At 42.4% G+C, this 13693-nt stretch overlaps 1 protein-coding gene across 1 annotated transcript in view; it reads right to left on the minus strand.

Moving 5' to 3' along the window:
• The window catches only part of LOXHD1 (lipoxygenase homology PLAT domains 1), a gene marked incomplete at both ends in the record, with an annotated part of 125288 nt that overhangs the window by 32188 nt on the left and 79407 nt on the right, over window positions 1-13693 (minus strand). Inside the window, 5 exons of the mRNA XM_079548336.1 lie at window positions 1325-1510; window positions 5771-5979; window positions 10485-10605; window positions 12019-12228; window positions 13055-13209. Coding sequence (XP_079404462.1) covers window positions 1325-1510; window positions 5771-5979; window positions 10485-10605; window positions 12019-12228; window positions 13055-13209 — 881 coding nt within the window. The remainder of the gene's footprint in view (window positions 1-1324; window positions 1511-5770; window positions 5980-10484; window positions 10606-12018; window positions 12229-13054; window positions 13210-13693) is intronic.

Consider the following 13693-nt stretch of genomic DNA (forward strand, 5'->3'; position numbering starts at 1 on the left):
TTTTTAATGACTGTGATGGATACTATTTCCTCTATGTTTGGGAAGGCAAATAATGAATTTAAAATAAGGAGAAATATCAAGCCAAGAAGAAAATTAAATTGAAATGGGTACATATGGCTGTACAAGAGTCAAGCAAAAGCAAAATAAAACAGCATGAATTTTCTTGAAGCTAATAAAGGTTTTAGTCTTCTTTGAACTCTATTAAAAGAAAAAAGAAAAAAAAAAAGAAGGAAAACGTAGTAACTCAATTTCTAACTACATCGATATATGAGGGAGCAGTCCCAAATCCCCTCTACTAGGAGACTGATCAGAAAGTCGGACGTGCACTTCTGATTTCATATCTCAAACATCTCTCCTGATTTTCTTCAAACCTTTCAGCAAGTTTCTGGCCCAACATCACAGAAAAAAAATGTTATTTAGATGTGTCTATTTGTGGCATGCTTATGAAAAAAAATATTCAGCACCAGGCTTTTAAAGGGAGGCAGAACAAAAATCCTCATTAGCATCCATCTCAATCTACAGACAAATCGTCAGATCACTGACAGAAGTTTTCAAACTTTATTCAGGAGGTTAAGCAACCAAAGGGAAGTTTTGAAGCAATTATGTTTCAACCTTAGTGTTCATCTGAAGGAGTTTATTTCCCCTCTTAGGGGATTTCTACTGCTGAAACCTGCTCTGATTTGTTAAACTCTTTGCAGTTGTTAGATATGTTTGCATGGTTTTGTGTATCTGGGGAACAAACTATTTCAGGAGAAAATATTTAGCTTGGGGATCAAGAGCAGCACAAAGAAAAATTAATGTCCTTCAAAAGCATAACCTCACTGTACACAGAAACACAACTATAGGTATTCGAAACTGACATACAGGCATTAATTATTGTATTATTGTCTCATTCATCCAGATTGGCATTTCTATTATAAATCTTACCCCGGAATTCAACTTAGCTCAGCTTTCCAAATTGTACCTGGTTGAAATATGGCATGGTACACCTCACATCAAATTCCATACATTTGAATGGAAATACTGTATATTTTTTACATTGTTTGTTCAACACTTCAAACTTCCAGTCATTTGAAAGATCAAACTTACAAATGCCTACACGTTTCATCAGCTTCCAATTATTATTACTTTCTAACCAAATTAATGTTTTCCAAATTCAGGTAAGAAAAGTGGATATGTGGCCACAGGATGTGGAGATTATAATATTCCCTTCTTCAAATAAAAATCTCAAACCACGAGCAGAAATCAAAGCATGAGGACTGCTGGTGCATGACTATACCAGCTCAGCTCCATGTTGAAGGTACAGGATGAGCTGAGGTCTTACCTTGATGCCCACGTTGACACAGTCCGCATCCAGAATGTTGAGGATCCGTGAGGTGAGACCATCACCCTTGTCTCTGGCCAGCCAGCATTTACAGACAAAGTTGTACATGACACCTTTGGTGGGCACGACAATGGTGAGCTCTTCCAACAGCCAGCAGCTTTCAGGGGTGGCACCGTCGTGTCCCACCTATGAGAGTCACAGAGAAAACACATGCTGGTTACTGGGAATTTCTTAGAGGAGGGCTGTGAATTTCAATCTTTGGTCTCTGATGAGTACTGACTATGTACACTTTCATGCAAACCACTTTCACAGGAGAAGAGATGAGCTGCAAAACCGTCTGTGCCCTTTCTGCTCAACAGGCAACGCATCAGTGTGCATGCTAGCTGATTTGGGCAGGGAAGCTTGGGTCATCTCCTGCCTCTCATGAAGGCAGGGAGGATGATGCTATCCCCAAATGTAAGCAAAGGGACCATGAGGCAGGTGGAGTGCACTAACCTACACAAAAACACATCCACCCCCTTACTGCCCCACTGACCACTACCCACTGCTGATCTCTGAGCATTTCTCCATCCTTCCAAACCCTTCAGTTGCTTAGAAGTGTCAATCCAAAGCTCCGCAGCCAAGATGGAAAATGTATCTATACAAACACCTGCATGTATTATTCATATTATTCAAGGAATTCTTGCCTCACAAATCCACAGCTCCTTAATTTAAGTATGTGCATCAGGCTGTTTCTATTTCCTTATATTATATAACCTCTGTGTTTGTATTGAGGAGCCAACAGAAGAAGCTGTTGCCAGTTGATTTGCAAAGACCACTTCCTCCATGCTTAATGGCAGACCATGCCATCCTGAAGAGCAGGAAACCATGTAAGAGTGGCAGGAGCTTCACAAGCTCTGCATGTGTCTCTCTTACAGGATGCAGGAAACTTGTGCTTACTTCCATGCAGACTTACAGGGATGATTATCCGTCTTAGGTGCTGTGAGAAATTCTTTCAGTCACTCCAGTGAACTATCTGTACATGAAAGGCTGGATAAAAGACCTACCTACAGCTCATTATTTTCAGAGAAAATGTTGTTTATGCCATTACTGGGAAAATGAGGTCTTTAGCTTTCATTAAAAAAAATAAATGGTGATACTTAGAGCTGCTCAGGAAACAGTTTTTTATAACAAGTTCATCTAGAGTAATGTATCGATCATGTCTTTTTTTGCCCCCAAAACGAGTAATCTTTTTTTATCTGTCTCAGCTATCACTGCTATTAGGAACATTATTACTATACTAATGTCTATGCAGCTGCAGAAAATTAGAGTTAACCACCAGGGAAATTTCAAGTATACAATGGACGCATTAATTCTCAGATATCATGGGTGTGAGGTGAATGGGAATACAACACATTCCCATTCCCTCTCTGTCAGCATGGCCGTGTCCACCAGTAGCATAGATTGAGTGTACATATCAATACAAAGACAATTTGAGAAGTCTGAACAAGCTGGAGAGACAGCATTTCCATGGCAGGCAAAGCCGTAGTCTGCTTTGAAAATCTTTTTAATTCATTCCTAGTGTGTCTGAGGGACTGATGGGTACTTCAGACTAACACAGCTAAGGCACCATTTGCACTGAGCAGCTCACAAACACATCAGGGGAAAAATAAAACGAAGGCAGGCAGAAGGGAAAAGTGCCAAAATATGGGTTCTCCTGCTAATTTTGTAAGGTGTTGGGAATATTAGGAAGACCTCGTGGTTTTCCAGGACCAGGTCTGTATTCAACAGGGAAGTGGACTTTAAACAATCCTGTTTCCTTGGCTTTACTTTGTGCCTGTGGTTGAATGGCTCTGAACTAGAACTGGTTTAAAAGCATATAGCTCAAAGCAGGACTTTTTAGAAGGCATCTCTCTGCAGCTGCAGCAATCCAGGAACAAAGATTCTTTTGTTCATCAAAAGAAATTACTAAAACTGATTTTAAGAACACGCTGTGAAGTGTGTGTACCCAATAATTCCTATTGTGCATTTTCATGTCAGCATGTCCTTTAAAGAAGTAAATATTATAACTGTAAATTTACAAGACAGGTACAAATGGGACCCTTTTGAATTCATTCATGTTCCACTGTTTCTGCTTCCACAAGTTTTTGCCACAGGAGAGTGGTGCCAGTCTAAAAGTGGCATCATGCTGCAGATCTTACAATCCTGCTAGTCTGTTGCCTGGGTTATATGGAGGGCTTCTGGAAAATAAAATCCCCCTGCTAAGCTATTTGCACATGGTAACACATTCGAAACCTCTTGCCATCTTCCAGAAGCAGACAAATGCCAAATCTGAGAATGAATTGTTCCTCACTCTCCCCAAGTAGATAACTAGCAATTTTCTGCAATGGCCCTGAACACTGCAATTTTCTACAAGGAAAGTACATGGCTCCATGGCAACCAAGGCATACAGGCACAGAGATGCCATCACTGGGATGTGAGTGAACAGGGGACCTTCCAAGCACAGGGTACTGCAGGAAGGAAAGCTCAGAACCTGGTGCAGGTGACCTCCAGCCACAGGCCTGGGAGTCACAAACTGAAAAGGGAAAATAGAAAAAGAAACAAGGCAGCAGACTGGTGGAATCAAGGTTAGTGGTGAAAGGGTCCATAAGAGTGCTATCCATCCTCAAAGTGATGCCATCTGCTTTACTAACTCTGCATTCCATTTACGAAGTTTTCTCTCCCATTTGTAACCCTTGTGAAATTACTTATTTTCCTTTTCTTTCCTCTATTTCCAAGTGTCTACTGCTATCTTCTACTCTCTGTTCCTTCTCTCCACTCACTATCTGCTTACAAGCATATTGTTTTCCCCAGACAGCTCTCTCCCCTCTCTGACACAGAGCTATTATGTAGGCTTTTTCCTGCCTGTCTGAGCTGGGCTGATGAGGCTGCTTCCACATGCATGCAGTCTAGAAAAGAATTTCTATAGTTGCTTCACTTTCCAACTTTGAATGAGAGATGGCCAGATAGAAAATGCCTTTAGCATCCATAATAACCACGCACTTGGAGTGAATTAAGAAAATGTCTTGATAATGAACTCAAAAGTAGCATGGGCATTTCTCAGCATGCCAGAATCCATCGCCTGAATGAAAAAGAATTGGATTGCTTCAATCTATCAGCTGCTACAACAGGGTGCACAACTGCAAAGATTTTTAATTGGGATTTCTCTCTTTGTATCTCTTTCACACCTGTCTTTTTGAATACATAAGCACACACATCTAAAAAGATGTTAGGGTTAGGGTTAGGATTAGGGTTAAGGTTAGGGTTAGGGCTGGGGCTGGGGTTGGCTTTGGGGTGAGGAGAGGAGAGGAGAGGAGAGGAGAGGAGAGGAGAAGAGAGGAGAGGAGAGGAGAGGAGAGGAGAGGAGAGGAGAGGAGAGGAGAGGAGAGGAGAGGAGAGGAGAGGAGAGGAGAGGAGAGGAGAGGAGAGGAGAGGAGAGGAGAGGAGAGGAGAGGAGAGGAGAGGAGAGGAGAGGAGAGGAGAGGAGAGGAGAGGAGAGGAGAGGAGAGGAGAGGAGAGGAGAGGAGAGGAGAGGAGAGGAGAGGAGAGGAGAGGAGAGGAGAGGAGAGGAGAGGAGAGGAGAGGAGAGGAGAGGAGAGGAGAGGAGAGGAGAGGAGAGGAGAGGAGAGGAGAGGAGAGGAGAGGAGAGGAGAGGAGAGGAGAGGAGAGGAGAGGAGAGGAGAGGAGAGGAGAGGAGAGGAGAGGAGAGGGGCTCATGACATCTTACGATGCTCTGTGTTTCTGGACTCAGGGTCTGGAGCAGGTGTTCAGGAGATGGAACTGCCATATCAAAGGTGAATGATACACAGCAACTGTCTGGAAGATTCATGTAAGGTTTTGGCTCAGTGATGGAGAGTCTATGCAAATTCTGTCTCCCTGAGCCACAGCAGAAAGAATGGCTCCTTCACTGATATCTATTTGTGCGTGTTACTTACGAGCAATGATTAATTGTCTTCTCTAAGCCTGGGTCCTCCAAGCTCTGAAAACAATTTTCATGTTTAGCTTGAAAATTACACAAGATGTGTTTCTCACTGCAGGCAATTTATGAAACCCAACTGGAAGTACTGTAGGAATTAAGTCAGAAAAAGACTGACGGAAGGCTGCATCCTGGGAACCTGCAGTGCAGCTGTCAAGCAACAAGGTTTGACTAAGAAAAAACAGTGCCAGAGTTGGTACTAAACTGTGACATGCTACGACTTCCCTCTATTTCAACATTATCTTCTACCTCCTGAGCACTTCAGATTTGCCAGATATAAAGATACTTATTTTCAGGGCTGGTAGCTCATGTAATCATTGTAATCGCATTAGCACTTTCCCACCTACATTCATTGCAGACCCCAGTGCCTCTCCTTCACTGAGTGCCTCGGAATCTGTTGTTTCCTTGGCTGTGTGTCCCAGGTGCCCCCGTGTCCACACCACACAAATTACCTCCACTTTTTTGATTTCCCCAACATCCAGGCCCCAAACAGAGAATTTCTCCACGGAGCCATCTGCAAACTCATCTTTTCCTTCAGGGAGATCCAGCCACAGCCTCTCAGTCTGCACTTTCTGAGGACCCATGATGATGATGAACACTCGGCTGTCGGTGCTGGAGTCGTACTCAATGCCCGTCGTGACAGTGATATGGTACGGGATTACTGCAGGGTTAAACCGAGGTTTAATCATCAGAAACACCCCAAACATACATGCATACGTGAGATTTCATCCTACCAGAGAAGGTAGTTTCATTAGGTACAATGACATGCTGTATGGGGCAACAAGTTGCCCTGGAAAACTCTATTCACATACACATTTCAGAGTGAGTGTTGCAAGGGTTACATTCCTTGCTGGCTCCAAGGAGGTTACATGGGCATAGCACCAAACAGATTTCTCCCCGGTAGCTGTCAGAACAGCAAAAAGGCTTGAAATCTTATTTACACCGAGAGACCCTCCTGAAAATGAGTCCAAGCACCTAAATCTTTAGTAGGCCATTAGACCACAGTGATCTCACGCTCACCACTCAGAAAAGGCAAATAAATATACACTGACTCCAAGGTGAACCATCAATGCTGGAATGTCCCAGTCCAACTGCAAATGTTCTCTCTTCTGCTTTATGTCAAGGAGATCTGTGATCTCAGGGTTCCAGCATCCCTCTGCAAATCCAGCCAAACTCTTTGTATTAAAGGCAGTTCAGCCCACAGTTTTATGCATTACATAATAATATTGATTAAAGGAAAAATCTCCAGGCCAAGGTTTGGAACTTTTATTTTTCTTGTTCTTTCCCCCCCCCCCCCCCCCCCCCCCCCCCCACCTCCCACTTCTTGTTGTTTTCAAAAAATTTCAGTTCATCTGTTAAAAGGGAGGAAGTGCCAGACTGCTTTTCAAGTGCTTTCCAAAAGCTCATTTGGGTAGGCCAAGTGGATGGTGCAGAATGAGATGCTGAATACTTGTTTGATTTCTCAGAACATTTATGCAAGGCTCTCCAAGCCGTTCTGAAAAGACTCCTAGCTCCCAAACTTGCATTGCTTCGACTCAAAGCTCAGCCTGGCTCATCATCACCTCTTCATTTTTAATGAGGGTTCATAAACCTTCATTCAAGCTTGGCTAGCTTTCAGATGATCTATGATTTACATCTAATTTTGCCTTATGAAAGCTAAAAATATTTTTGGGTGGAGGTTGCACTAGAAACTTACTGCAAGTTCAGAATGTGTTCAATACCAGGAAAGACACAAACTCAGGCAAAGCAAATCTGTACTTACTTCTGGGCTCAACAAAGCCCCAAAGCTCTGTTCAGCTCCCAGTCTGAGGCATCTGTGCACCAGCACAAAATGAACTGATGATTCGGCGAAACTCATTCTCCCTTTTATGGTATAATTTACATTTCAGTGTGCACATCAGCATAATAATCTGTGATGCATTTTTCACAAAGTTACCATTGGAGTAGAAAAGGTTTAAGCAACAGGCTAGAGATTTCATGGGAATGTCAGGGAGTCCTGTTTAGATCATCTCCAAGATGTTTCCTCTTTTGTACAGGTTTCATCCTGTATTCCTCTGACAAGCTTCACAGAAGGATCAACTTTTCCAGCTGATGCTGCATCCTTGAGCCAAAGCACTGGAAATACCTACGCTAAATTTGAAGACTGTGAGAAATAACCACATCCCACCACTTGCTGTTCTTTCCTCTAAAAGCTGTGAAAGCGATCTGTAATGTGTGTATGGCCCTCCTCCACTGACTCCTTTCTCTAGGACTCCATAGTCATACTTCTTCCAACCCAGGAAATGCAATACCTGGGGAAAATAGCCATCACGGAAGAGCCTGGAGCCCATCACAGGTCTCTCAAACTTCTCTCTTTGCTCCTTATGTCCTAAAGTGCCTCTGCAGAGATTAGGTTGTTCAAGGGAACCTGTGCCCCTTGTAAGGGGCTGTGTTCCATGAGGAATGTAGCCAGAGCCTTGCATGAAGCAGGATTCCCAGTCCAGGCACGAGTTCTTTCCCCACCAACAGGACTTTTCCCCATGCTTCATCCTCACATCACCTCAGTACTAATCACCCATCTTCAGCATGGGAGAGTCAGAACCAGGCTACTCAGACTGACACTCCCTTTCCCAGGCAACTCCCAACACCACTTCCCTAATCAACTAATTAACAGCTGGCTCTTTTTCCAGCTCAGGAAGTGGCTGTCTGGCTCAAACAGCCCATCTTATCCAACATTCCTTCAAGATGCATTTCCTTAATGAGGCTGTGTCACTGCATCAGGAATGGAGGTGCTGACAAGCTCCAGGACTCGGAGCAGAAGGACCACCCCTGCACAATGGGGGCAATGGGAACTATCCCAGCTCTGCTCGTGGGAGGTTCTCTGCTGATGTTTTACCCATTATTTGTGAAATGACATGGCATACCAGCCAGGCAGATGTTATCCATTGTCTCACCACAGAAGTAATATCAGAAGGAACATGAGAATAACTTATTTTTCGTTTGAGCACACAGTATGGGATTACAAAAGAATTGCCCCAAGACACACGGATTACAGTTGGGTTAAAAAATGTGCAGCATTCTGCTTCACAACTTGGAGGATTGGGATGTACAGGCCCTGTATCACATCACAACAAACTACCAAACATCAGCTGAGATGCAGTAATCATTCACCAGAGTTACCTTGATCCACGTAATAAAGCTTAAAAGCAAATCTTAAACTCCAAAGCTAAACTACATCGTTTTGTACTTTGCTCAGCATAGAAGTTTCAGGCAAGTTTAATTGCTTTGTACTCACCGTGGGCTAAGAGAACACAGAGACAGTAACTACAACTCATTTGATGCTCAGCTACTTCTTAAAACACATCTAAAATCTTAATCTAAAGCAGGAAGAAATGATGGAGAATAACAATAAACTGTAAGTACAATTTAGATGGTAAGCCAATGTGCTGGAACTTGGACGTTGTTAATCAAAGTTATAAAGGCACAGAGGTAAAGCCATGCGTTGCAATAAGATTATTAAAAACCCAAACAAAAAAGAACAACAAAAAAAAACTAAGAAGAATGGACTGGGGAAGTTTTCCATAAAGGTTGAATTCTGCTGACTGACAGTGATCCGCTGGGCTTTCTTCACAGACAGTACAGAAGCAAAACCTGAGCAACTTTCCTACCTCCTGTCAGAGGCAGCAGAACAAAATGAGTCTTCTTGCACCATATCTGGCCTCCACAGGTACAGTCCTGCATTTTTCATTTTTTAGAACTTGCAATGCAGACGTTTGTGTTCGGCTTTATTTTTGTCTCAAGAACCAGAACCCAGTGATGAAGCTCTACCTTAGATCCATCAACCATTTCTATCAGTTATTACAGCAGAAATCTCAGTACAGATTTTCTGTAATCCCTGTCTTGGAGCAACCACATTTGCAGACCTTCCTGCTCTGTCCAGATACAAGATAATTCCCATTCTAGAAATAACCAAGTTCTTCCTATCCTTCCTATTGAAAGCTAGTTTTCTGAAAGCAGAGACTTTTCTGTACTCTTGCTCAGCTCTCTGTATTCCACTCCCCTCCCCACCCAACAGCACTGTGATGCAGCTCTGTATTGCAAGGAGAAAAGCTTCAGAGCTGTAAAACAAATTACATTTAAATTCCTATTACACAAACACCCTGGTGATGAGGCACTACTAGTCTGATTCTGAAGTGGAAAGATGTCTTAAGCGTGGCAAATAAGGTCTCAAGATATTGAAAGCCTTCTTTGTTAATTCAGATCTAATATGCTACATGAAACACCATCTTGAGGAGGTCGAAGAGATAAAGGAGGAGGAAAAAAGAGCTGATATCAGCAACAAAAGCTATATTAAGGAATCATGCAGAAAAGAGCTTCTTATTATCCAAGGGAGGCTCTTTTGTTGATAATGCGACTTGCCTCCAGCCCTCCCTTTGCATACTTTAAAGGATACTTCAAACAAAATTACACAAAACTTAGATAAATTGCTCCCATCTCTCTGTCAGCCCCCTCTGTTCAGAGGGCATAATTCCTTCTCACAGCTCTGAAGTGCTTTATGGAGTGAAGTCATGGATGGAAGAGTAGGAAGGGTGAGTGAGAATCTTCAGATCAGTATTTTTTTTTCGTCAGGAGGCCTTATGGAAATGATGATTAGCTGCTTTTCCACATGTGATGATGTGGATCCACTCAGATACCTTGAGGTGCACAAGGGATGTGATTTTGGGTTGTAGTTGCCTACAGAAGACCCCTGAACATTTTACCTCAGCCACAGAATCACAGAAACATAAAATAGCCTGGTTGAAAAGGACCACAATGCTCATCTATTTTCAACTCCCCTGCTGTGTTCAGGGTCACCAACCAGCAGACCAGGCTGCCCAGAGCCACATCCAGCCTGGCCTTGAATGCCTTCAGGGATGGGGCATCCACAGCCTCCTTGGGCAACCTGTTCCAGTGTGTCACCACCCTCTGTGTGAAAAACTTCCTCCTTAGCCATGACAGAAAATAGTATATCCTTGAATGACCACCTACCTAACGATAAGGTCACACTGTACAAAGCACCATGCAGTTTGGAGAACTGACATTTGCTAGTTTGGCCTCTTCTTGCCCTTCACCAGGGCAAATGCTTCTTCCCAACAAGCGAAAGACGAAAACACACGCATGCATTCAGCCAACATGTTGCTCACTCACATAATCCTTCTTCTGCCGACTTGACCAAGCGGGATTTTTTCTCCTTTGGGTTTCCACTGCTATCCAGACTCGACAGGCTGACGGAGGACTCACTCAGGCTTCTCCGTTCACCATCGTAACTCTAATTAGAAAGGCAGGTACAGGAGGGTAATGTGGTTCAGTGCTCACGCTGCTGTCAGTTGTTCCTATGTACCTCTAAAGACAACGTGAGGAGAAAGCCCTGTAGCTCCCCAGGTAGCATTTTGCTCAGCATAGCTCATAGAAATGTGACTTGTAATTTACTGCAGGTCATTTATTTACCTTATTGTTGTAACCTTGACAGATTGTTACAGATGTGTGTTATAATAAAAGAAAATATAAAGGGCCTAATAGACTTGAATGGTGTGTCGTGATTCTTTTTCTGTTACCTGTGTGAGCAGTAACTAGAGAAAATTCAGGCAGATGGAGCAGAGCCAGATTTGCTTATCAGGGCACACATTGTGGTGTCAGAATAAATTACCTAGTGTAGGTTAAAGACTCTGAGAGGGAGAGTACTACAAAATGGAATGATATGAAATATCAATTGTGTTAGAGCAGTTATTGCAGGTGTGTACAATGTCACTTGCCAATGAATGTGGCCATCTTACCACACGGTCACATAATTTAAAATAAGTTATTAGTTTTTCTTCATTATGAAGGAATATGAGCAACGGGGCAAGTGAGACCACAAGAATTCATAGCATTGTCTGCTGCAGTTTTATGAGGAGGCATATGGCAGTACTTATCCATGGTGTAACTCTTCTCACATCCATTCTGCTACATTCCGGATTAGTCTGGTGCAATTTCATTGATGATAATTTTAGTTGTAGCTTTCAATTAAAATGTCACTATATTTTGCAAAGTGGACTCCTTAAATAAAATGGACTTATAATTAGCTGCTTTATTATGCCTCACTGTATAGAAGCAAGAGAGGTCTATTAATCTTGTTTGCTAATTTGAATTGGTGCATGAGCCTTGAATTCCAATTAGCCATATTAGCCTGATAAAGCAATAGAGAATATAAAAGTAGAAAGGGCATTTCACTAAAAGCCATTTTGTGCTTAGAATGGTAACAGAAGACTTTTGATATTTGTCATCGGTGGAAGGAGCTGAAATGATAAAGCTCATTCTCAAAGGATGAAGTTGAAGGACCCAAAGTTTTTGCTTGAGGACTTAGAACAGTAGGACATGAAAGTTGTCTACTTCACGGATGCAGCAAGGAGAACAGTGGCAAAATATGCACTACTGTACATTAGTAAGCCAGTTTGACTCTCAGCTGAACAGTTTCACTTACAGACCTTGATCTTTCTATTGACACTGCAAACTACAGAGCTAGTGATTCCAAGCTGAGAGTGGCCATGCTTTGAGTGCTTGTCAGAAAGTCACAAATTCAGTCTGGACAAGATAAAACCAAAGGTCCTTATCACATCATCGCGGACTTCAGTCAGATATTCAACAATTTTATTTTTACTGGTAGTAATTAAGTTGGGATCACAGCTGTGAGCTGTACATGTACCTGCTCATAAAGCGTACGTTCTATCTTCTTGTCCTCTTTCTTTTTGGAGAGCCAGCGTTCACAGAGGAACACAAACGACTCCTCTGTGGTCTCATCCAGGATCTCCACTTTTTCCAGGAACCAGTCAGGACTGAACATGCTATTGTCATGGCGAATCTTGATCTTGTACAGAATGCCAAGGTCCACAGCCTGTATCGTAAACGTGTCCTCCTGCAAGGTGTTCAACAGCAGAGGCTTTTGTTAATGAGCTCTCAACAAATTATCTACCAAGCAAAAGCAAACGGAGCCTGCACTGCATAATACATGTTTAAATTCAGACAAGTTTGATTAAATTTATGAGGTCTGTAGAAGTATTTTGGTGCATTAGAACTGTACAGGGGATATTTTTGAGGCACTCTTCTGCTATGAGGGCAGCTGCTCAAAATGTCACTTTCACAGTTAGAATTTTGAATACCTGGAATTTTACATCCTATTTCTATATGCAAGATACTTTTTTCTAATGCACTTAGATTTATACAGACTGTCCAGATATTACAGTCTTTGCCATCATTATATCTGAGTATCATCATAGGAAGCTGTGAACATGATTTGAGGACCAACTGCCAAAAAACACTCGAGTTATTTTGGCAAATACAGGCACCCATTTAGGATCCATTAATTTATCATGCTCTAAGATAAATTATAATATGCAGTAGATATGTGCAAACCAGTTGCACAGAGACTAGGGAAATTACAGTTCTTAAGTTTCGTGTGCTCTCAAGCCTGCAATTAATAATTCATGGCAGTTTGTGAGGGTCAAGCTCAAAATTGGTCTCTACCAACAACTGCAAAGGAACATCGACCCATTTGCTGCAGTGCTTATCAGTTGTATTAGACAGCTGTCAATCCATACAAAGTATTTTAAGGGGTAATGAACATAATAAATTGAATCAATCAATTTATCCCTCATAGGAAAATTCAGCCTGTAGAACAGTCATGCACTTTGTAGGTTAAAGACTGCAAAACAGCAAGTGTTATTAATCCCTTGCATTTGTACCTGTCCTCTTTCAAACTTGTTGAAGTTTGTTTCAGATTTGCTGAGTTTCCGCTCTCCAGTATCCCCCAGATCTCCATAGATATTTAGGAAAACGTTAGCATCTGTTCCAGCACCATAGATATCTCCAGTGAACACGCTGATTTTGTACGTGTGAACTGCAAAAGGAAATGGAGATGTGATTTCTGGCCAGATGAACTCTCGAAGTCTACCACAGACACTGAATTTACCTATGAAGGTAGTCACAAACTTTCTGCTTGTTCCTCAGCTCCTGGGGAGTTAAAATCTGATGTGCTTTATCCTTCCAGGCATTTGCTAATGATCCCAAGGTTGGGAATCACTTGAGTGAAATACGCTGACTTTTCTTTTCTCCTTGTAATCAATGCCTGCATATTGCTTTGATCACGTAGTACATAGTTAGAAATGTGAAGAATCATCATGGTTATTACTGGATGTAGTGTGGAAAAATACAGACCACAGCTGAATCATAGAATCATAGAATCACCAAGGTTGGAAAAGACCTAAGAGATCATCCAGTCCAACCGTTCACCTATTCCCAATAGCTCCCACTAAACCATGTCCCTCAGCACAACATCCAGCCTTTCCTGGAACACCCCCAGGCTCGGTGACTCCACCACCTCC

Source organism: Tetrao urogallus, assembly GCF_951394365.1.
Source record: "Tetrao urogallus genome assembly, chromosome: Z".
NCBI lineage: Eukaryota > Metazoa > Chordata > Aves > Galliformes > Phasianidae > Tetrao > Tetrao urogallus.